The sequence below is a fragment of the Dendropsophus ebraccatus genome, unplaced genomic scaffold, assembly GCF_027789765.1.
Source record: "Dendropsophus ebraccatus isolate aDenEbr1 unplaced genomic scaffold, aDenEbr1.pat pat_scaffold_1508_ctg1, whole genome shotgun sequence".
NCBI lineage: Eukaryota > Metazoa > Chordata > Amphibia > Anura > Hylidae > Dendropsophus > Dendropsophus ebraccatus.
Window position 1 is genome coordinate 5,975 of NW_027208930.1, and position 26,092 is coordinate 32,066.

At 45.6% G+C, this 26,092-nt stretch overlaps 1 protein-coding gene across 1 annotated transcript; it reads right to left on the bottom strand.

The window, feature by feature from the left end:
- Positions 1 to 944: 944 nt before the first annotated feature.
- Positions 945 to 16,521, bottom strand: LOC138775308 (TAF6-like RNA polymerase II p300/CBP-associated factor-associated factor 65 kDa subunit 6L; the record flags this gene model as incomplete). Its single annotated transcript, XM_069955900.1, has 7 exons — positions 945 to 1,079; positions 1,173 to 1,305; positions 2,293 to 2,510; positions 14,470 to 14,544; positions 14,680 to 14,774; positions 14,843 to 14,893; positions 16,464 to 16,521. Coding segments are annotated over 7 exons (765 nt in total), but the record flags the coding sequence as incomplete, so codon positions are not given.
- Positions 16,522 to 26,092: the final 9,571 nt, after the last annotated feature.

The window sequence follows — 26,092 nt, forward strand, 5'->3', positions numbered from 1 at the left end:
GGGGACCATCTATAAGGGGGGGAAGAGGGGGACCATCTATAAGGGGGGAAGAGGGGGACCATCTCCTAAAAGATCAGCACCCTCCTCTCCTGACATCCTCTGTGCTGCTGGGACTTCTCCTATAGGATTAGCACCCTCCTCTCCTGACATCCTCTGTGCTGCTGGGACCTCTCCTATAGGATTAGCCCCTCCTCTCCTGACATCCTCTGTGCTGCTGGGACCTCTCCTATAGGATTAGCCCCCTCCTCTCCTGACATCCTCTGTGCTGCTGGGACCTCTCCTATAAAGTCAGCCCCCTCCTCTCCTGACATCCTCTGTGCAGAAAGGGACCAAACATTATGTTTATTGGGGACAGCAGTGGATTATAATGTGGGCGGATTGACGGAGGGGGGGGGGGCGTCATTCTATAGTTCGCCTCGGGCAGCAGAGAGGCTAGAATCACCCCTGTCTGTAGTAAATACTTATCCATGGACTACCAGGTGGATGGGAATCTCTAAATGGTGACCTGCGTGTGTTATGTATTAGTTTGATGTTCACTATTAGACAGGATTTTACATATACACACACCTGTAAAAAGTAACTGAAAGTAGTATCTCAAACAGTTGCCATGCTGTTTAAGGCTATGTTCACACAACGTTAAAACACCGGCCGCAGAAAACTGACTAGGGATCCGGGCCGGAGTGTATACTATGTGTATAAACTCCGTCCGGGATTCCTTAGAAGGCAGCACTATGTTGTTACAACAGCCGTGATTACTACAGTACTTACGTAATGTGAACATAGCCTTATACTTTATGTCATTCTTATATGAACACTTTTCTAAAAAAAAAAAAAAGCAGCTAGGGGTCCAGAAAAGCCCCCCTCAGGCCTTTCACTGTAGTACAGCTCGTACATCTTTCCAAAGGCAGAACGGTATTGTAGCAGTCAGACAATAGTAACAGTACACTTACCAGGATGGCTCCATAGACTTTATGACCATCAGCCTTGACCTGTGCATTGGACATAGAGTGATCATCTAGCACTGTTTGCAGTCCAGCCCAGTAAGTTGGAAGCAAAGGATACAACACTTGTTCCACTGCCTGAATGACAGAAAATATGGTTGAAGCTGTGACTAGTTTGTTCTCTTACTTTTATATTATACAAATATCATAAGCTACGCCTGAATCACTTACCTTCCAGCCTAGGGCATGAAGACCAACAACAGCACCATAATGGGAACAGAGCGGGCGGACTGGGTCACCCAAAACTTTCTGCAGAGACTGCAAAACCTGTATATACAGTGACCCTTCCAAGTCCCGATGTGTCCTGAAGAGTAGAAAATTTTAGCCGACTAGGATTTATAGACAAAGCAAAAGCTACATACACACAGTTGTTGTTGATGGAAGTAGTCATTTAGGGCCGTATTAGCCAGCCAATAATTAATGTAAACAAGCGCCGATCTACTAGATCAGCGCATGTTTACTGACCCTATTACACGGCTTGACTATCGTGCAGCAAGGGCTGCATAGACATCATTAGTGATGTCCATGCAGCCCTTGCCTTTAGTGTAAAATAATACGATTCATACATACCTGATCACGCTGCCCAGTGCCACAGCTGCTGCGAGAACTGCAGAGCCAGCCTCTGAAGTGACAGGCTTTGAAGTTCCAGTGGCGGCTGTGAGCAGTAAGCAGAAGCCAGGAAGATACTGGGAAACGGGCAGAAGCACCAGAAAGCGGGTTTAGGTATGTATAAACTTTATTAATCTTTTTACACATTCTTTAGCCGTGCATCGCTATTACACATTACACAATGCTCGATCAGCAACTGGCAATTTTAGGTCAGGCCCAAAAGACATAATCAGCCAATGATCATCGTCATCAGCCGATCTTTGATTTTGTAACAGAGAGCTATGATCTGCCGAATCGCCCTCAGCAGATTATCGCTCTGTGTTGGTGCCTTTCAGTTTACCTCCATTGTTCACCATACTATTAAAGGTTCTTGAGCGGTATAAAAATGGTCTTATAATTAATGTATTTTCCTATATTTGTACTCAATTTTTAAATCTGGCACAGTTGTTCACAGCTTTGTTCTTAACTCAGTTCACAATGACCTTAAAGACAAATGCATAAATGTGTACCACTGCACTATTTACGCAGTGACCATTAAAGAAACACATCCTACAGTGAGATCCAAATAGCGCAGTACGACCGGAATGAAGCCGCACCGCAGGTCCCAGAGGCAGGACTTGCATCTATCAGGCTTTAAAGGCCTACCCACATGGAAATACTTCTTTACATTTTTATTTCTCACCATATGCAGCTCAGTATTCCTGCTCCATAGTCTCTCAAAGTCCAGTGATCATTGAGGGGGTTTATGGATGCGGCAAGTGGCTCTGTTACACAGTACAATACACTTTGCATAAGGCTGCATCCATAACTACCCAAATACAAATAGGGATTTGACAGCAGAGACCGGACCAGCTGCAAGAGACGACTCAACTGCTCCAGATCATGACTCACAGACTTGACCTAGACAAAAGGAAAAGAAAGGTGTAATGCGGTGCAAAGGAATATTTAGGGCAGGTTTCTTCTGTTATACATGAGCATTTTGTCACGTCTCATAGTTTTGTATAATCATCAAAACCTGCTTTTAGGGTGGGTTCACATATAACAGATCCGCAGTGGATTTCAAGCTGCAAATTTGCTGCAAAATCCGCTGCAGATCCTTAACTGCGATTTTGAAGGAGATTCCATACACGGGTCCGGCGTCCTGCTCTCCCGCCCGGCCAATCAGTGGATGCGGCTGGGCAACACACTGATTGGCCGGACAGGAGAGCAGGACGCCGGACCCGTGCAGCAAGGACATGTAAAGTATGCTTACAGCGGGGGAGCAGAAGGGGTTAAGGGCGGTATAATTACATACTACCTGCGGTCGTTTAGACCGCAGCAAGTATGTAGTGTATGGGAACTGCTAGGACCTGCCGGGCTCGCAGCGAGAATCTTGCTGCGAGCCCGCCCGTGTGAATATACCCTCAAAGGGGTTTTCCAGTGCTTCAAAAACATGGCCACTTTCTGCAGAGACAGCACCACTTTTGTCTCCAGATCAGGTGTGGTTTGCGATTAAGCTCCAGTCATTTCAATGGAACTAAGTTGAAAAACTCCACCCAAGCTGGAGGTGCTATATCTGCAGAAAGTGGCCATGTTTTTGTAGCACTGGATAACCCCTTTAAGGATCCGCAGCGGATTTTGCTGCAAATTCACAGCGTAAAATCCACTGCGGATCCGTTATGTGTGAACCCACCCTTAAATCGGTTTTGCAGAAAACAAAACCTTTAGAACATCAATTGGTTTAAAAAAAATAAATCTATTGGAGGAATTTATCACTACTTTAAGAGTTATTAAGTCTCAGTTTTAAAGCGACTCTGCGCCCAATCTGCCCCCCCCCCCCCCCCAAACCGCTTGTACCGTGGGATAGCTGCTTTTAATCCAAGATCTGTCCCTGGGTCCGTTTAGCAGGTGATGCAGTTATTGTCCTAAAAACAACTTTTAAACTTGCAGCCCTATGTCAAATAGGCGTGGCCTAGAGTTCCCATGCCCTAGGATTGCGACGCCCCTCCGTCCCTCCTCCTCATTAGGAATGCCCCTAGAACAATTTCTCCTATTCATCTCTCGTCTGAACACTGCACATGTGCTGGATCGTTAAGGCCCATGTGCAGTGTTAAGACAGGTGATGAATAGGAGAAATCCAGCCTGGGGCATTCCTAATGGTGAGGAGGGTAGGGAGGAGGGACAGAGAGGCGGTGCAGGCCTAGGGCACAGACACTCTAGGCCACGACAATTTGACACAGGGCTGCAAGTTTAAAAGTAGTTTGTTTTTTTTTTAAGCACAATAACTGCACCATCTGCCGAACAGACCCCAGGACAGATCTTAGATTCAAAGCAACTATCCGACAGTACAAACGGTTTGGGGGAGGAAGGGGTGTCAGATTGTGGGTACAGAGTGGCATTAAGAATAACCTAGTTACACAGGGGCACACATGGACAAAAAAAAAAAATAAGTCTGATAAGATATACAAGCTAAATGTAGGTGGTACTCTTCCATACAAATTACCGCTAACTTCTATGGGCCCTATTACATGGAAAGATTATCGTGCAAAAAATTGTTATAGCGTTCAAATTTAAAGGGCAACTCCATCGAAATAAAAATTCTTTCAAATCAACTGATTTCAGAAAGTGCCAGAGATTTGTAATTTACTTTTATTAAAAAATCTCAAGTCTTCCAGTACGTATCAGCTGCCCTACATATCTATGTCTATGACATACAGCTGCTAATAAGTACTGGAAGACTTGAGATTTTTTAACCCCTTCCCGCACTAGGGCGTAACTGTACGTCCTGATGCAGGAGGGGGAGTTCTGAACCGCCGCGATCCCGGGTGCCATGTGTAGCCTGGGACCGCGGCTATTAATGGGAGCAGTCTGATCGCCACGCCCGTTAATTATACTTTTAAATGCTGCTGTCAAAACTGACAGCTGCATTTAAAAGTATTACTGGCCCTTATTCCCTGGTGTCTAGTGGGGGATCCCCCCGCCGCGATGCAATTGCGGAGGGGAGATCCCTTTTGTTTACCGAGCCAGGGCTCAGCGTCGCTCTGACGCTGATCCCGACTCGGCATTCGATTCCTCTGGTCTGCTGCACAACAGAGTAATACAGTAATGATCTGATCGATCATCGCTGTATAAAGTATACTGCAGTGATGTCTATGGGAGATCACTGCAGTAATACTGAAAGTCCCCAGTGTACAGTAAAAAAAAAAAAAAGAAAAAAGAAAAAAAAAAGTGGTATTAATAAAAAATACCCTCCCCTAATAAAGTCTGAATCACCCCCCTTTTCCCATTTTATAAATAAAATAAATAAACATTTGGTACTGTCGCGTGCGTAATCGAACTATTAAATTATCACATTCCTGATTTTCGCACAGCAAACGGCGAAAGCGCAAAAACCCGCCAAAATGCAAAATTGCGCATTTTTTGTTACAACCAAATTCCAGAAAAATTGTAATAAAAAGTGATCAAAAAGTCACATATACGCAAGTAAGCTACCAAAGAATAAAAGCGTTATAAGGCTGGGAATAGAGTAATTTTAAACACATTTAGTTTTTTTTTAAAAGGTTTTAATTTTTAAAAGCTGTCAGATAAATAACATTCATACAAGTTACATATCATTGTAATCGTAGTGACTTGAGGAACATGCATAACATGTCAGTTTTACCATAGGGCGATTGGCTTAAACACAAAGCCCCCCAAAATTAAACAAATTCCTTTTTTTTTTTTTTCCTTCAATTTCACTGCACAAATAATTTTTTCTGGTTTCACAGAATATTATATGGAAAAATTAAGTCTGCCATTGCAAAGTACAATTAGTCGCGCAAAAAACAAAGGCTCATGTGGGTCTGTAGGTGATAAAAATGCAAGCGCTATGGCCTTTTGAACACAAGGAGTAAAAAAAGGGGTTTAAAAGAAGTAAATTACAAATCTCTGGCACTTTCACCACCATAACCTTTCCGTATGTATGCAGGCAACGTTAAAACAACTAACAAATAATTAGATCTTTATGTTGTTAATCGCATCTTTTGCGCAGAGCATAAAAATTATCGCAAATCTTTCGGTGTATGTACACATTGTTCATTTGCAATTACAATCGTTCATATACTAGAGTATACAAATTATTATAAGCGATCATAACTAACGACTATTGTTCCATGTATTATGGGTGAATGATTGCAGGTCATTCCCAAAAATAATTGTTTGCAATCGTTTCTGGTTACTCAGTGAAACTAAAAATTGCTTTGTCTAATAAGACTCAAGGCTGAAATCAATAACTAAAACCACAAAATAGCAAGGGTGGGGGTCAACTCACATCTATATAAAGCACGTAAAAGGTTCTCATTTAGACCATGTGGTGTCTTAGATAGGAGCCTGTATATCCAGTTAGATTTCTTGCATAAAATACGTCTGTTCCAATCTCCCTGGCAGGGAGTAGGTTTGACTAGTTTAATGCATGGCTTTATTAAAATAAGCTGCGGTAAGCACGTGTCCGACTCCCGACCATGCTTAATGTCACTAATGTGTTCTAACACTTGTCTCCACAATTTCCTGCAGGTTTTCCCTATGTAATTGTGAGGGCACGCACAGACAAACTCATGAAATTAATTATATTGTATTGGATGCCTGTCTATGCAGATTCAAAGTGTTTGGTTACTTGGGTGAATCTGCAGGCTTTACACTTCCCACATCTTAAACATCAAACAGATCTATTATCTAATCAGGTTCCTTGACTTTTGAGACATACAACGTTATTAAATCATTAAAGGGGTTATCCAGCAACTTTTTTTCTTTCAAATCAACTGGTTTGATGCTACCTTTACACGGGGCGATAATTCGCCCAATCGATCGTTTAATGATTTTGAAGCAACAATTTGGTTTTTGTAACGATCAGCATTTAGACAAATAAATCGTTAGAATTGGTTTGTTAATTACTTCTATTTAAAAATCTCCAGTCTTCCAGTACTTATCAGCTGCTGTCAGGGGCGTAGCTAAAGGCTGATGGGCCCTGGTGCAAAATTTTAGCTTGGGCCCCCCCCCCCCATCTCACCCGATCAGGCAAAGTCATATCTAACGTTATATCTAATTACTCTAATGTGCCACCATGTTCTAATGCACTGTCACTGCCTCCACCTCATGTACTGCACTATTGCCCCCTATAATTAATGGACTGTACGGTGTCATTGTCTAATCATTGTATTCCAATCTTTGACTCTCCAGCTGAAAAACTACAACTCTCATCATGAACTGCCAGTTGGAAACGATGGGGGTTGTAGTGCTGCAACTGAAGAGCCGCATGCTGCAAAACTACAACTCCATAATAAACTGTCAGCAGGGCACGATGAAGTTTGAACTTCTGCAACCTGGATAAGTCACCTGATGTCACCTGCAGTCCTATGTAACACCACAGATAACACAGTGATATCCCTCTGAGTACAGATAATGTAGTAGATGTCCTCAGCAGTCCTATGTAACACCACAGATAACACAGTGATATCTCTGAGTACAGATAATGTAGTCACCTGCAGTCCTATGTAACAGCACAGATAACACAGTGATATCTCTGAGTACAGATAATGTAGTAGTCACCTGCAGTCCTATGTAACAGCACAGATAACACAGTGATATCCCTCTGAGTACAGATAATGTAGTAGATGTCCTCAGCAGTCCTATGTAACACCACAGATAACACAGTGATATTTCTGAGTACAGATAATGTAGTCACCTGCAGTCCTATGTAACACCACAGATAACACAGTGATATCAGAGTACAGATAATGTAGATGTCACCTGCAGTCCACTTTTTCTCCTCAGTGGTGTAAGTGGTTCCCGCAGGGTTGAGGCTCCTCCCTCACCGGATCACAACATTGCTGTACTCTCTGATGTTACTTGCCGGCTGTACAGTGATGTCATCTGACCTGGGGGAGGGGCCTCAACGCTGAGGAGAGGTGGATTGCAGCACAAGCTGGAGCTCAAAGGCCATAAAGGTACGGCCATAGGACACAGCTTGGGCCGCCAACGCAGATGTCTGAAGAAGGGGGTGCTGGTACTTGGCCCAATCAGATGACAGCATGTGCCAGCAGGCGCAGCGGGACAGTCTAGTGCAGTGCTTCCCAACCTTTTCCACCTCGGGGCACCCCTTGGAAAAAAAATTAGCTCGGGGCACCCCTACTAAATGATGTTCTATAAAATAAGAAAACTGTCATACAGTGACTCACAGGTGACGTCTTCTTTGATCTGAGGCGTCACTTTCCCTTTCCCTCTCCATCCAGTCCAGTCCTCCATGATGATTCCTTCCAGATACGTTCATCTTTTCAGAACCTGCCAGACAAACAATTTAGGCTCCGCACATTTCTAGCAACTTCCTTTCTTTTCTCCCTCCTGTAGGCTCCCAAAGTAACTGCGCTGTTTGGTGTTATGTGCAGTAAAGCGAGTAGGAATGTGGGATGCCCCATGTATGTAGGATCCCCTGCTGTGCCCCCATGAACTAATAATGCCCCCAGAGGTGCCCCCATGAACTACTAATGCCCCCAGAGGTCCCCCCATGAACTTATAATGCCCCCAGAGGTGCCCCCATGAACTAATAATGCCCCCAGAGGTGCCCCCATGAACTAATAATGCCCGCAGAGGTGCCCCCATAAACTAATAATGCCCCCAGAGGTGCCCCCATGAGCTAATAATGCCCCCAGAGGTGCCCCTAAAAAAAAACAAAAACATCCTATTCACCTAATCCACGCTGTGTGGCTGCAGGGAGCAGCTCTCCTCCTCTTCTGGCTCCATCTTGCGAGCCGCAGGGAAGGGACCTCCGGCAGGCATGATGACGTCACATCATCACACCTGCCGGAGAGGTCACGTCCCGACGTCCCATAGGCTGCTGGTATAAAGTGCCGGCAGCTTATGGGAGGGAATGCAGGAGCAGGACGCTGACAGGTCCTGCTCCTGCATTCTGCTCGCTTTAATGTTCTGCCGTTCACTGTGCGGGCGGAACATCAAAGCGATCTGTGCATCCCGAGAAGCTGCGCGGCCGCAGCTTCTGAGGATGCTTAAAGAGACAAGTGGCAAGGGGGGCCGTGCGGGCTGCTGTATGTTCTGCAGGAAGTGGTGGATTCTTTCCAGTCTGACACAGTGCTCTCTTCTGACATCTCTGTCTGAGACAGGAACTGTCCAGAGCAGAAGCAAATCCCCCATAGAGAACCTCTTTTTCTCTGAACAGTTTCCTGTCTCGGACAGGGGTAGCAGCAGAGAGCACTGTGTTAGACTGAAATGAATTCACCACTTCCTGCAGTACATACAGAAGTGTGCAAAACAAGAGTCCGTGGAGCCTCAGTTACAAGTCTCAAAACACGGGATAGCCAGATATCTCTAGCCTGTTGCCAACGGGGTGCCTCCATGATGGGGAGAGCACAACACCACCCTGATAAATAACCCCTTAAGTCCCACTCGGTTGCGAGTATTGGAACATAGACAGGGAAACAACATGGTGGCCCCTTTTGTCAATGTCTAACTCAAGATGCGAGTATTGCGATCATAACAAGGGCTTACAAAGGCAGGCCTCCACCCACAGACAGCTGTTTCGGGGTATTTGCCCCTCGTCAGTGTGGGGTAGGATTCTGGCTAGTTGGGGCAATTACAATGAACCAAAAAAACACAGTAATCACTGAACTCAAGGAGAACAGCGAAAAAAAATTCCAATGAAGTACTCAATCAAGAGTCTCCACTGATGCCCCAAAAATTTAAATATGCAAAACAAGAGTCCGTGGAGCCTCAGTTACGAGTCTCAAAACACGGGATAGCCAGATATCTCTAGCCTGTTGCCAACGGGGTGCCTCCATGATGGGGAGAGCACCACACCACCCTGATAAATAACCCCTTAAGTCCCACTCGGTTGCGAGTATTGGAACATAGACAGGGAAACAACACACAGTACATACAGAAGCTAATAAGTACTGTAAGAGTTGAGATTTTAAATAGAAGTAAATTACAATCCTATCTAACTTTCTGACACCAGTTGATTTGAAATAAAAAATTTTTTTGCCAGAGTACCCCTTCAAGGAGAAGTCCTGCAAAACTCATAAAAGCAAGAAAGCAGGTGGGGTGCGCGGGAAAATAATAAACAAAGTAAATTTACCCATCCTTGTGCCAAGTAGCACCGCTCCTGGGACCAGCTGACAGCTACTGTTGTCCTGCAGCTCATCCAGCCGCAATGTCACGTACCCCGCTGAGTAATTGCCCGCTCAGCCAATCAGTGACTAGGGACGGGACACCCGAGTGGGCACTCGCTCAGCTAGGCCGTGACATTGCAGCTGGGAGAGCTGAGTATGTGACTTTAAGACTTTCTAAAGGTGATACTGGGGTATATAATGAATCACCCCCGAAATATTCGTATTGAGTTTTTAAAAAGGCTAGAATCTATCAAGTATCCCCCTAATTTCAAACACTTTGTTGTCATTAGTCTCTATTAGTCAGTTCAAACGTGCATTCTTGGTGCCGGGTTTCGTGGTGAGTAATTGTTCCATTGGTTGCGACTGGAAATACTGAAATGCATCCCTCAGGATGTTTTTGGGGATTAGCCATCTCAAGGAATCTAGTCTGTAGGATCTGACCTCACTCTGAGATATTGCCCCTTAGTTAACCCTTTTAGAGACAGAGGATGGTGACTTCCCCAGTGAAGGGATTATTTGTTCATGTTAGTTTACAATATAATGAGAAAATCAATCTATTGCCTTGTCTGGAAATTGTCCCAAGAAGTTCATGGAGGTCTCCCGAATCTCATTGGTGAATGTGAAACCAATGGAGTTGACATTCAGAGTCTCCATAAACTTCTGAAAATTATTTATTGTACCAGCCCAGAGAAGGAGCACATCATCAATATAATGTGGTTTTAGAATGAGATTTTAAGCACCCAGCAGATATCTCTCCCACCAACCCAGAACAAGGGTGGCATAGGTAGGGGCACATGGGCTCCCTACTGCCGTGTTGGAGCTAGTATTTTTGGTCAAACAAAACATAATGATAAGAATATGACATAAGAATACATTTTATTAATTTTAAATCAGACTTGTTATGTTTGACCTAATGACTTCCTCTCAGATATTAATCTACTGCCTGTAGACCCTGTTGATGTGGGATCGAGCCATAGAGGGACTCTACATCGATGCCTGCCAATAACATTGTTGGTTTAAGGTCAATATATTTAATTTACTTAAAAAATCTATACTGTGCCTTGTACTGTGCTCACTCTCTGCGTAATAGTCAATGCCGAATTCTATTGATTTAGCACACAAAGGGCGTAGACCTTTATGGATTTTTTGGCAAGGCATAAAAGATAGATGTGTCAGTAGCATATACAGATATTTCTCTTTATTGATAAATTTGTCCATACTCCCTCCAGAATGCTCCCTAAAGGACAACTCCGGCCCAAACTATATCAGGGAGACTTCAGATTCTCTGAAAAACTGTGATGTCACGAACCGGGGGTGTAATTACAATGGAGTGTCTAGCAGGGGGCGCACTATATATAGAAGTCAATGAGTACCAATGACTTCTATATATAGTGCGCCCCTGCTGGACACTCCATTGGAATTACAATGGATGTGTATGTAAATGTAATATACAGTATGTTTTTGATTGAACAGTGAAAATAAAGTAATCAGGACACTCATATCTTCAGAAATTTCCTTACTTTACTTTTTTTCTTTTTTTCTTTTTGCTTATGCGATATAACAAATCTTCTTATACAAAAAATATAACAAAATAAATCACCACAGTGCGCAGGATTCAGGAGTTTCAGATGTTCATGGCCAAGTCTCTGGCCGGCTCCATTCCTCCTCTGAGACTCTCACTCTCTTCAGATAGTATGATGACGACTGAGCGTGCACACACAGTGCGATTAGGCACATGATTTTTTAGTTTTTTCTGTTTTTGATTGAATACATTTATGGAATACTTTGGGGAGCAAGTGTCCTTGCTCCCCAAAGTAACCCATAAATGTATTTAACCAGTACATTTGGAGGGCACCGAGCAGGGAGGCAGAGATGTGCCTATGCATCTACCTCCCCCCTCCCTCCCTGCACGGTGCGGCTGCTGGCCACATATACACAGTACATACCCCTCCCATTATCTGCTCATAGTATGAGCAGATAATGGAGGAGTAGTACCTGTGCTATCCCCATAACACCGCCGCCGCACAGCTGCTCCTCACAAGGGCTTCAGCATGCCCCCTCCACCTCTTCCCCTCCTAGCTAACGATTTCTAACTATCCCGCTGCTTACCGCCTTCTCTCCGCCGCCGCTCTCTGCTCCCACATACCGCCTCCCGGTCCGCACTGCATGCCGGCCGGGGACAGGAAGCACCATGAGCGCCTGAGAGAGGTGGCGAGCGGCTGGATAGTTAGAAATCGTTAGCTAGGAGGGGGAGCGCCAGAGGGGCACGCTGAAGCCCTTGTGAGGAGCAGTTGTGCGGCGGCGTTATGGGGATAGCACAGGTACTACTCCCCCATCTTCTGCTCATACTATGAGCAGAGGATGGGAGGAGTAGTACTGTGTATATGTGGCAGCAGCAGCACCGAGCAGGAAGGGAGGGGGGAGGTAGATGCATAGGCACATCTCGGCTGCCCTGCTCGGTGCCCTCCAAATGTACTGGTTAAATACATTTATGGATTACTTTGGGGAGAAAGGACACTTGCTCCCCAAAGTATTCCATAAATGTATTCATTCAAAAACATACTGTATATTACATTTACATACACATCCATTGTAATTCCAATGGAGTGTCCAGCAGGGGCGCACTATATATAGAAGTCAATGGAACTCATTGACTTCTATATATAGTGCGCCCCCTGCTAGACACTCCATTGTAATTACACCCCCGGTTCGTGACGTCACAGTATTTCAGAGAATCTGAAGTCTCCCTGATCTACTAAATTAAGGGAAATAGCCCTATATGTGCATTTCCCATAATTAATGTACATTAGAAATTTATCTAACTTTCCATAAGTAATAACATATTAAAAAATAGTTTTGCCCGGACTTCCAGGAAGTCCGGGAAAAATAATGTAAAGATATGTTATTGCCCAACTGCACTTACTACAGCATGGAGTGTTCAGGCCTCTGTAAAGTTGGTGATGTCACGTCACGTAAACTGCTGACTCCTGCTGCTCCATAATAAGTGTCTATTAGTAATTTTCATAACTTTTGTTGGGCGATAACATATCTTTACATTATTTTGCCCGGACTTCCCCTTTAAAGAGGCTGTCTAGAAAAAATACTTTTCCCCTATCCACAGGATAGGGGGAAGATAGGAGATCGCGGGGAGGCCGACCTCTGCCTGCCATACCCATGGCTCTTTACATAACAGAGCAAGAAGGGCCCGATATAGAGAGTAGCAGGAGTTACAGAGATTGGATCCCTGCAATCTCCTACTTTTTCCCTATACTATTTCTGGGCAACCTCTTTAATTTCTCAACAAAGGCACAGATGGATCCTCCAAAAGTACCTGGTAACATTCACTGTCATTCAGCATCCTCAGGCACAGTGTCCTTTATTAGTATAATGAACAACTCATTGCTTTCCTAGATCTAACAATGATTTAATATCTTCCCTGGATAAATTTGTTAGTAGGCCAGAGTAAGCATCTAGCTTTTCCAATTTTTCTTGTCACTAAATTCAGAAAAGTATCAATAGGGACAGCTAGGGATCACCTGGCACTGTCTGACAGCAGCCCCCCCCCCCCTCTCCCAGCAGACGGATCTCCCAGCAGGTGCAGTGATGATGTCATCATGCCTGCTGGGGGATCCCTCCAGTGACTGACAGGCTAGAGAGGAGAGAGCCAGAAGAGAGGATTTTAGGGGAGTATAATGTTTTTTTGTGTTGGGGCACAGAACAGGGGAACATTACTACTATGGGGGCAATGCAGGGAGACATTATTACTATGATGGCTATGCAGGGAGTATTATTACTATAGGGACACAGCACAGGGGGACATTATTACTATGGTAGGAATCTTTTATCAAGAACTGCCCTGTTGCCAAAAATACCTAGAAACTGCCCTGATTGGCAATCTAGTGCTCTGTTAATGTAGCTGGGTTAATGAGTCCGCCTCTGGCTGTCCTTGACCTTGCACAAATAAACCAATTCAATTCTTCCTGAGATACTGATACAAAAATATGGGCTGCATTACACCCCTTTCATGTTAGGAGGTTCTAACCTTAGTTTACTGCAAATTAGCATATTGCATAGTCCCTGTTAACTGAATCCTTTAATGCCTATAATATTAACAACAAGGATAGGATATTTTTTTTCACAAATATCCTTTAATTATTTGATGGGGATGAGTTTTAAGGGGCATACCAGCCCCTAAACTCATATCCCTTATCCACAGAGTAGGGCATAAGTGTCTGATCATTGGGGAGAGGTACCATCTGCGATCTCTGGGACCTTTTACAATCTCGTGAATAGGCCCCAACTTTGGAATCTTCAGTGTTCTCATAGACAATGCAATGGAGCATGTGCCAGCCTAGTGGTAAGAGTCAACGCCCCATTCTGGACATCGCAGGGAATCCTCAGAGGTCGGAACACCCCACAATCAGACATGTATCCCCAATTTTCTAAGTATTTTGGGAAACCCCTTTAACTAAAAAACAGAAATGAAGGAGTCTTGGAATTCATGGAATAGATGACATGACTAGAACAAGTTATCCATTTGATATAATGGTGAATTTACATGTGGCAGAATTTTCTGAAATTTTTTTTGGTTACTATCTCATTCATTTGAAAGGGGCTTGCCAGAAGCCTTGTACATTCTGATGAATGGAATTAATTTTAAATTACAGAAATTCTGCAACAAAACTACTGACAGATCACTAGAATATTGGTAGGTATATACTCACCCCACTCACAACATACACAAAATAGGGCAACAATGCAGCAATCTTCGAGTTTATCTGCAAATCCTGAAGTGCCACCTGGAATGGATTGAACATAGAAAAAATAAACTATTATGAATAAAGGAGTTTAAATAAAAAGTAAAATGCTAACAAATCCCTAGTGAATTACTGGTAGATGTTCTCTACTGTTGGATACATGACATTGAAGCGTACCTTCATAAGGTGCAAATCATCGCCTAGCACGGCTCTTGTCACACGCTGATAATATTTCAAAAGGTCATCTGTTAGCATTGAGACTGCAGCAGGAACTGAAGGGAGATTATAAGAAAAAGTACTATCCAAAAACATACATAGGGAATAATATATCTACACTTACCTGTCCCCTGTGGCTCCAGGTTTCCTTTACTGTCTAGGTAAGATACGTGAACTGGAAAAGGCAAAGACAACTTATCAAAGTAAAGAAACAACTATTACAAAATTAGCTGACCAGGTAACCTCAAGGTTAACTATAGGTCTTAAAATTCTTAAAACAAGGGTTTTATAATAAATAATTTATTATTATGGGAGGTGCAGGGGTGCATTCATGCATGTTTGAACAGTCGGGGATAAGGATGGTCCGAACCTGCCGAGTTTCGGGTTCGTACGACCCGGACTCTCGGCAATCATTCCAGGACCGCTTTATCCACCCTCTCCACGGAGGTTTAAGACAGCAAGAATCATTGTCCGGGTTCGTACGAACCCAAACCTCGGCAGGTTCGGACCATCCTTAGTCGGGGGTGTGAACCCAGAGGTGCTTGGATGGATTCATCATGGATAAGTGCTTTTTCATTGAGCCACAGTAACTACATGGTTTTAGCTGGAGGTGCAGATCATGTTAGAGTCATAATAAGGGGCTTTTAATGAGTTTAATGCCTTCACACCTACCGGATCCGCAGCGGATCTCACTTCTGTGAATTCGAAGCGAGAACCACTGCGGATCCGGTACCATTCACCCCTATGATAGCACATACTCGCAGCGGGATTGACATCCCGCTGTGAATATGTGCTTTAACCCCCCGCTGTCCGCAGCCCCGCCGCCGCATCCCCCTATCCCCAGCCACATTCTGCAGCCCGCATGCCCCATCCCCGGCCGCATCCTGCAGCCCGCCGCCGAGAGCATACATTACCTGCTCGGCAGAGCGGCTGAAGTGAGGCTCCCGGCTCCAGTCCCACTCAGCTGATCTGAGCGGGACCGGAGCTGGCAGCCTCACTGCAGCCGCGCCACCGAGCAGGTACTGTAAGCTCTCGGCGGCAGGCTGCAGGATGCGGCCGGGGATGGGGGGGGATGCGGCCGGGGATGGGGGATGCGGGATGCTGGATGCGGCCGGGGATGGGCTGATGCGGCGGGGCTGCGGACAGCGGGGGGTTAATGCACATATTCACAGCGGGATGTCAATCCCGCTGCGAGTATGTGCTATCATAGGGGTGAATGATACTGGATCCGCAGCTAATCTCGCTGCGAATCCGCAGAAGTGAGATCCGCTGCGGATCCGGTAGGTGTGAAGGCACCCTTAGAATGAAACTTGAACAAGTTAATCCTTTTAGATTATCCTATATATCTCTTATATTGATATTGTTTTTACTACTTTATATCAGCAAGATGTATTACTGTTTTTAAATGAGAACAATGTTTTTAACGAGATGAATGTTTTAAAGAGATGAATGGAGGGTGATGTCATGTGACCTCCAGGGTCAGTGATTCTGTTCCGGGTCATTCAATTATGCTGTACATAAAAGCATGGAGGTAAAGGAAGATGTTATGTCTGATGAAGGGGGCGGTGGACCCCCGAAACGAGTCACATTTAAACAATAAAGAAGATTTCTAATCTGACAGCGTCTTCTTCTGAATTCGGAGATCTGAACCTGGCTTTCAAAAGGGTTTTGGTGCCTACGTTTGATCCACCATTATTCTACAAAATTGTGAAAGTTAGCTCACTGAAGGAAAGATGACTTCTTACCTCTTACAGCGGTTTCTGCAGTTCCTTTGGGAATGTTTGTAGCTAATGCCAGTTCCAACCAAATTTACATCACAATCCTCAGCACAGTGACAGTCACCATCTCTAACAGTGCGGAATGAAACTGGGTCTGGGGATCCATGGACCATATATTGGCTAAAATACAGAGGCACAATGCTCATAGATAATAACCCAGGAAACAACATTGCTTCTCATATGTATGATAAAGCGGACACTCTTCTGGTAACCAATATGGTTAGCTAACTATAATATCTGAATGTATGATGGATGCTTGCTGCTGTCACGGGTTACTTATCCCCTATTTTGTGGATACAGAATACTTTAATCTTGGGATAAGCCATTTAAAAGGAATTTTAGCGGTGCTTCTGTCTGCCCGCTCACCTTGACTGATAGAGCTCTATATTCTGGCAGATCTATCAATCAAGTTTGGTAGAACTGGGAGGAAGGACCATCCTGATGGATTCTAATTTAGACAGCTTTAAAGGGGTACTACTTTTCTTTTAAATCAACTAGTGTCAGAAAGTTATATAGATTTGTAATTTACTTCTATTAAAAAATCTTAAGTCTTCCCATATTTATTAGCTGCTGTATGTCATGTAGGAAATGCTGTTTTATTTCAGTCTGACAGTGCTCTCTGCTGACATCTCTGGCCGAGACAGGGACTGTACAGGGCAGGAGAGGTTTTCTATGGGGATTCATAGAAAACCGAGACAGAAATCCTCTTTAGTGAGAAATCCAGAGAAGGGACTGATTCCACAGCAGAACAGTGCTCAACAGAGAGAGTTCTAATGCCAGAGCAGCACAGTGCCCAGCAGAGAGGGGACTGATGATACAGTAGAACAGTGCTCAGCAGAGAGAGTTCTAATGCCACAACAGCACAGTGCCCAGCAGAGAGGGGACTGCTGCCACAGCAGAACAGTGCTCAGCAGAGAGTGTTCTAATGCCACAACAGCACAGTGCCCAGCAGAGAGGGGACTGCTGCCACAGCAGAACAGTGCTCAGCAGAGAGTGTTCTAATGCCACAACAGCACAGTGCCCAGTAGCCAGAAAGGGGACTGATGCCACAGCACCACAGTGCCCAGAAGAGAGTGTTCTAATGCCACAGCAGTGCAGTGCCCAGCAGTCAGAAAGGGGAGTGATGCCACAGCACCACAGTGCCCAGGAGAGAGTGTTCTAATGCCACAGCAGTGCAGTGCCCCGCAGTCAGAAAGGGGACTGATGCCACAGCACCACAGTGCCCAGAAGAGAGTGTTCTAATGCCACAGCAGTGCAGTGCCCAGCAGTCAGAAAGGGGACTGATGCCACAGCACCACAGTGCCCAGCAGAGATAGGTGTAATAGCACAGAAGCACAGTACTCAGCACCCAGAGAGAAGCCTAATGCCACAGAAGCACAGTGCCCAGCAGTCAGAGACTGATCAGCACAGTGTCCAGAACAGCCCCCCACTACTCCCCAGTCTCCTCAGGCCTAGCGCCAGCACGCCACAGGCAGCACACACAAAACGCTCACACCCGGAGCCCCCCAAACACAGCACACTCACCACATTATGAGGGTCTCCCTCCCCCAAGTTGGCAGTAGAGGGGACACTTTGTGCTCCTCCTAACCGAGGACAGAGGGGGATGAACGGAGGTGAAAGGGATGAAGGGGCGGAGAGGGAAGGAGACGCAAGGGAAAGTGGACGCAGAGGGAAGGGGACCACATACAAACCCAGAGAAATGATTAGGCACTTAGATCATGTTTCTTATGTCTCTGTAGTGGGCCCGGTTAAAATTACAACCCAGAACACTGCACAGATGGAGAAAATGTAGTCACAAAAACTCTGCTCAGCTTCCTGAAGGCATGGCCCACTGAACATGTCCTCCATCTCTTCAATGGGCAGGGTTATACTCGCTAACCCAGCTCAGATTATTGGTGGAATACCCCTTTAAAGTGATGATAGGTTCCTTTTCAAGTCTTTAACTAAGATTCATTTGATTCTCAGTATATTACATTATCACAGTACCTCAACATTACTCCAGCGCAGTGCTCGGTTGAAGTCCTCCACAGTAAGCCGCCGCCTCCGAGAGTGTCTGAGCGATTGGGCACTGAACTAAGGATAAAAAAAAGTATACAGATTAGACATGATGTGTACAAGGTAAAGGATTGTACAAAATGTATTTTTACAAATACAGTGACAGGGAAATCGAAGAAGAGTGCACAACAGCTCAGTGAAAGCTTATATTGCTGTTAATGACAACTCTAAAGCAGAGTTGAGCAGCAAGAGAGTACAGTTGGTCTATTGAGCTGTCCCATCATTCCAGACTGAGGCTGCGTTCACACTACGTATATTTCAGTCAGTATTGTGGTCCTCATATTGCAACCAAAAACAGGAGTGGATTAAAAACACAGAAAGGCTCTGTCCACACAATGTTGAAATTGAGTGGATGGCCGCCATATAACAGTAAATAACTGCTATTATTTCAATATAACAGCCGCTGTTTTGAAATAACAGCAAATATTTGACATTAAATGGCGGCGTAACAATAACAGATGACAGAGGGTTATAGAACATAAACCAGCAGGAAGTAGTTGAAGGCTGGCTACACTTTAAGATGTTTCCCTGTTAAGAAAAATTGCTTAAATTCTAAGTTATTCTAAATACTTTTTCTTAGCTCTCTGTATAAGTAATGTTTTTAGTATGTAGTCACATAAGCATAATAGTATTATGGTTGGAAGACCTGGCCCAACTGCAGGTCTAAACGGACAGCCTTTTTAATTACTTTGGTGATTACTTCCGAGGCTGAAACTTGCAGCCATAACATGGGCACAAATGTGTGCATGTGTAAAACCATAAAACCACAATGTTGTGTGCCAGCAACACAAATTACCATGCTGCAGACTTCACTCAGTCCAGGAGGAGCATGTAGGGGTGTAGGAACTCCACCGTGCAGCACCATCATAATAATAATTTTGTTGGAACTTTGTATGTAACAGGAACAAGGATGAGAGGCAGCTGAGGAAGACGAGATGATGAGCCACATGAAGGAGGGATCAGGGAGTCGAGCAGGAGCTGTCGAAAGTGTGGGGACCATGAGGAGGGACGGAGCTGTTTATCGGGTGCCATAAGATGGATGTCAAGGATGGAAGCCAGGTGAAAGGCAAGAGGTTGCCAGGTCCAACGATTTAGTTTCTGTAAGAGAGGGACTGCTGAGTTGCCGACAGGACATCGGAGTCAGTGTGAAAAGGGAGTGGGTGTTTAAAGATAAAACTGCTTTAGGGGGGTCAGGTTAAGTGGAACTTTCGTGAGGTAGGAGTGGTAGAAGAATTACAAGAAAAAAAAAAAAAAGAAAACAGTCCAGGCTTGGGCTGAAGAGTGGTGAAAGTCTGTTTATTCTTAAGGGTACTTTGGTCCCAAACTCTGAAGCTCAACCTCTGGTGAAATAAGTGGTATTCGTTTGTAACATATTATATTTGGTCCTTTAACATATTTATAAGTCGGTGGACTTATCTGCCTTAGGAGTCGTTGCATAGCTTTGCTGCCAATTACTATTGAACCTGTAACTTTTGTTTCACTATTATATACTCGTACATTGCTGTACATAGCACTTTAGTGTTTCAGTGATAGAAATATTCTTAGATTTGTTCGGCATATTAAACATCACGCTGTTCTAACTGCTGCTCATTTATGCTTTGCCCTGCACTTTAGTGAGAATTAACTTTGCTAATTCTTGCTCTGCCTTGTACATTAGTGAGAGATAAGAGTCACTCACAATTGTCCTGCCCTGCACTTTAGTGAGAAATAACTGTTGTTCATTACCGTTCTGCCCTGCACTTTAGTGAGAAATACCTGTTGCTCATCATTGTTCTGCTCGGCATTTTATTGAGAATTAGCCATTGCTTATTACTGCTCGGCCTTGCAATTTTTTTTTGGTCCTGCACTTTAGTGAGAAATAATCGTTACTCGTTACTGTTTCCCTTTGCACTGTAAGTGGGTAATTATTGTTTTCTACTGTTCTTATTGTTTACTGTTCTTGAGAAATTATAGTCACTACTTACTGTATTGCACTAAAGGGAAAAATACCCGTTTCTCATTTCCTGTTTGGTAAAAAAAAAATTGTGAATAGTGAAAAATATCTGTCGCCCATTACCGTTTCGTCTTTTAATTTAGTGAGAAATGACTACAACTAATAACTATAACTTTTTTTATAGGCTGGTCCTGTACTTCAGTGATAAATTACAGTTGTTCCCTATAACAGCTTGGACTTTATTGAGAAATAACTGTTACTCATTGTCAGTTTCGGACGGGCCCACCACAGGACTGTAGCATCCTCCGATGGGCCCCCAGCTTTAGAACCTGCACAAACACTGACTGACATGCCATTTCTCACTGGGTCTTTATTGGTGAGCCCCCAGGATCATTTCCTATTGTGGCCCCCAGATACCCCAGTCCGACACTGCTCATTGTTTGGTCTTGTTCTTTTGTGAGAAATAGTTGTTGCTCGGTACTATTTTGGTTTGCAATTAAGGCCTCATTCACACATCCAGTGATTTTTTTAAGGGCTCTGATTTGCTAGATACGTGATCCGTGGAAAACCATCTGTGATTGAATCCGTGTTCATGTTTCCATGGATCTGTGCAAATTATACAGTGCTAGTTTATAATAGTGTTAATTTCAATGATACATTCCATTAGCTGCACTGACTCAAATCTGCTAATATAGCATGCTATGGCCAGCAAGGGAACATACTGTAGATGTAGTGGGACTATAAATACCAGCATACATCACTACTGAGATGACACCTAGAAGGATCTGACTTGGGACTTGTAACTCCCTACCTGCTGTGTGGCGCTGGCTTAAATATGTCGGTATAAAAGTAACAAGGCCCGGTAGGGGGGCCCTCCAGGCTGCTGTCTTCACCCAGTGGGGGCTCTGGCTTCTGGACACCCCAATATACTGCTCCCCCACATATCCTGCACAGGGACCATGTGTTGGGAGCTGGGGGAACAAGGCAATTGGGGACACGTGCGGGGCCAAATTAGCTGCCGAGATCCCTCTTTTTCACAGATTCCACAGATGTGGCATGCGTAGAATCAGTTAAAAACACGAATCCCATAGACTTCTACTAGGCAGTTCATATCACATTCCACCTCCGCACTAGGACATGTTCTATTTTTCTGCAGCGTGGATCACGGGGCAAATCGTGGCAATCTGAATTGTGGATCATCTGAATAGAGTTCGATGTCCCCTAAAATAGTCTGTGGTCGCGGATCTATACAGCTGTGTAAATAGCTGAGTGTAAGTGCAGGCACATTATAGCAGGAATGGAGAGGATGGGAAACACGAGGGCTGACAGACTGCAGGGAGCATGAAGGAATGAGGGCACATACATGAAGCACTCTCTGTCCAGGAAGAGAGGAGCTATAGCTATGAAGAGCTATTTACCTCTACAGTCCTGTCCCCTGATCCAAGACCCAGCATGAAGTGGATCTGCCACGATTTGGAAGGTGAGGAAGACCTCCTGGGTCAGAATACAGTGCTGCAGACCATCCCCCTTGCCTACCCAGTACATTGAGCTCTTAAACCAAAGCAGTGCTCTTACACCAAGTTACAATTTTGAAAAACTGTGAGCTCTTCTTGCAAAACGTTCTCAATCAAAGTTACTCTTAAACCGAAGTACCACTGTATTTATGATTAAAAGTGCCCATAGGATACCATCTAAACCATTAGCTTCAGGTTCTAATACTCAATCTATTACAGTGGTACCTTGGTTTAAAAGTAACTTGGATTAAGAGCGTTTTGCAAGAAGAGCTCACAGGTTTTGAAAATTGTAACTTGGTTTAAGAGCATTGCTTTGGTTTAAGAGCTCACTGTACAGGTTGGGGAGGGGGAGGGGGGGAGGGGCATGGTCTGCATAGTGTGGTCTACAGCACTATACTCTGAGCCAGGAAGTCTCCCTCAACTTCCAAATCATGGCAGATCCACCTCTGGCAGAGCTGTCACCCCCTCACAGAGAGTTCTGTATTTATGTGCCCACATATGTCCTGCTCATTCCTTCATCCTCCCTGCAGGCTCTGTCCGCCCTTGTGTTTCCTATCCTCTCCATTCCTGCTATAATGTGCCTGCACTCACACTTAGCCATTCACACTGCTGTATAGAAAAGTTTCTGTCACTGTCTTCCTGCACAGCTCTGTGATTATCACTTCCTCATTGGTCTATGCTGAACACACCCCCTTCCTCACTGCTGTCATGTGACCACCCAGACCTCTGACAGCAGCCCTGCTTCTAGCCTGTTGTACTACGCTACTGCATTATGGGGATCTGCAGTTCCATCCTGTATCTACAAACTGCGGCTGTATTTTCAGCTCTGTGCACTTCCTAGACATTATACTGTACAGTAACTTATAATATGAGATATTCAGCTGTTTCTGAATGTTTGTTTCATTGTTTTACATGTTATTCAGAATAAATCATTATTTTTGGGGTGGGGAACCAATTTTCTGCATTTCAATGTTTTGTTATGGGAAAATTTGCTTTGGTTTAAGAGTGATTTTGAATTACAAACACAGTCCCAGAACAAGTTATGCTGGTAATCCAATGCACCACCCATAAATTGCCCATTGAATTATTCTAAAGTAAGTTTCTCTCCAATGCTCGTTTATCACACAGGCTCTCATTTTTGCTAACCCCCCAAAATTTTACCAGCTATTTCTGGATCTCCCACTATATGCTCCCATTTCGAAAAGGTTTGTAATGAGGACACTTTTAAAAACGTATCCCTCAACACCCCATAAAGATAGCATATTTGTCTGGGACCAGACAAAGATGTCATAAAAATCTGACACGGGGGGAACGGGGGAATACTATAAGCGACCTTTAGTAGTCATACACCTTTTTAGGGCCACTTGCATAAGTTGATGGCCTTATTGATCCCCTTAGCTTAAGAATAATTAGAGCCGCACGTCACATGCTGTACCAGCACACAATCCTAAATTCTAGTATAAGGGTGCGTTCACACCTACATGATCCGCAATTATTTAAATGAAATCCGCAGCGGATCCGCAGCAGAAAATACGCTGCGGATCCGGTAAGTGTGAACGTACCCTAAGAGTCCTCGATTATCAGGCAGGTGGGGGTCACTAGAATCACTCCAGTGCACTGTCCCAGTACAGAAGATTTCTTTTTGTGTTTCTCCATCTCTCTATGTGTCTCTGTGTATATCAGTATTTCACTTGTGCCTGTACTGGAAAGAGTTAATGGCCACTGCAAACTAGTTGTGTTATGTCGCCCCCAGTGTTCAAGTCTGGTATTTCTCATATTTCTCTATGCATATACATTTGCCTGTTATTTAATGGTGTGATGATGCAACTGGCCAGTGTCATGTGACTCCCCGGGTGCCATAGTAACCCCAATAGCTGTGGAGCTTTTGGCTGGGGTCAGTTAGTCACTTCCCTTCTACCTCGGTCGTCTTCTCTCTACCCTCAAGAGAGGAGGTAGTGTTGTTCTCATCCTCCACCTTTAGGGGGGGAGAACATGGCGGATATAATGTGGGCGGTTTGGGCGGCCGCCCGGGGCCCAAGGCTCCGGGGGGGGCCCGCGCCGCCCACATTAAGATCTTGCATAGCAGCGCCAGCAGCACATCACTTTCGGGGCCCAATGGGCCCCCGAGTGATGTTCTGCTGTGGCGCGCTGTCGTCGGAGTCCGCCGCGGCACCGCCCCCTCTCCCTTGCCGTCTTTGCGGTGCCCGTACTTCTCTCCTGGCGGCGTGATGACGTCACATCCTGCGCGCCGCCAAGCAGAGAAGTTCGGGCACCGCGGGGCTGCACTGTGAGCTTCCGGCCTGCTCTCTCTGCGGAAGCTCACCCTGGCTCCCTGCCGCCCGAATATACCCCCTGCCACCCGGCTGTACCCCTTGCCCCTTAGCTGCTCTCCATGCCGCCCCATCTTCTCCCCCTGCTGCTACCCCCATCATCTTCTCCCCCTGCTGCTACCCCCATCATCTTCTCCCCCTGCTGATACCCCCATCATCTTCTCCCCCTGCTGCTACCCTATCATCTTCTCTCCCTGCTGATACCCCCATCATCTTCTTCCCTGCTGCCACCCCCATCATCTTCTCCCCCTGCTGCCACCCCCATCATCTTCTCCCCCTTCTGCTACCCCCATCATCTTCTCCTCCTGCTGATACCCCCATCATCTTCTCCCCCTTCTGCTACCCCCATCATCTTCTCCCCCTGCTGATACCCCCATCATCTTCTCCCCCTGCTGATACCCCCATCATCTTCTCCCCCTGCTGCTACCCCATCATCTTCTCCCCCTGCTGATACCCCCATCATCTTCTCCCTCTGCTGCTACCCCCATCATCTTCTCCCCCTGCTGCCACCCCCATCATCTTCTCCCCCTGCTGCTACCCCCATCATCTTCTCCCCCTGCTGATACCCCCATTATCTCCCCCTGTTGCCACCCCCATCATCTTCTCCCCCTGCTGCTACCCCCATCATCTCCCCCTGCTGCCACCCCCATCATCTTCTCCCCTGCTGCTACCCCCATCATCTTCTCCCCCTTCTGCTACCCCCCATCATCTTCTCCCCCCTGCTGCTACCCCCATCATCTTCTCCCCCTGCTGCTACCCCCATCATCTTCTCCCCCTGCTGCTACCCCCATCATCTTCTCCCCCTGCTGCTACCCCCATCATCTTCTCCCCCTGCTGCTACCCCCATCATCTTCTCCCCCTGCTGCTAACCCCATCATCTTCTCCCCCTGCTGCCACCCCATCATCTTCTCCCCCTGCTGCCACCCCCATCATCTTCTCCCCCTGCTGCCACCCCCATCATCTTCTACTCCTGCTGCTACCCCATCATCTTCTCCCCCTGCTGCCACCCCCATCATCTTCTCCCCCTGCTGCCACCCCCATCATCTTCTCCCCCTGCTGCTACCCTTCATCATCTGCTGCCACCCCCATCATCTTCTCCCCCTGCTGCTACCCTTCATCATCTTCTCCCCCTGCTGCCACCCTTCATCATCTTCTCCTCCTGCTGCCACCCCCATCATCTTCTCCCCCTGCTGCTACCCCCATCATCTTTTCCCCCTGCTGCTACCCTTCATCATCTTCTCCTCCCGCTGCTACCCTTCATCATCTTCTCCCCCTGCTGCTACCCCATCATCTTCTCCCCCTGCTGCTACCCCCATCATGTTCACCCCCTGCTGCTTCCCTGCCTTCCCAGCTTCCCCCCCCCCTCCCCGGCCTCATTTGCCCCAGCTTCTCCCCCTGTCGCCCCAGCTGCCTCCCTTCCCCAGTCACCCCCAGCTCCCCGCCTGCAGTTGAGTGGGGCCGGAGAAGTCTTCATGATGCTGCGCCAAATAGAGAGGAAAGGAAAAAGTGAGCGACGGCAATCGGAGAAGACGTCACCTGTGAGTCATTAGTAACTGCACTGTAATCACTTATAGGCTGGGCTCACACACAGTATATTTCAGTCAGTATTGTGGTCCTCATAGCAACCAAAACCAGGAGTGGATAGAAAACACAGAAAGGCTCTGTTCACACAATGTTGTAATTGAGTGGATGGCCGCCATTTAATGGCAAATATTTGCTGTTATTTTAAAACAATGGCTGTTATATTGAAATAATGGACGTTAT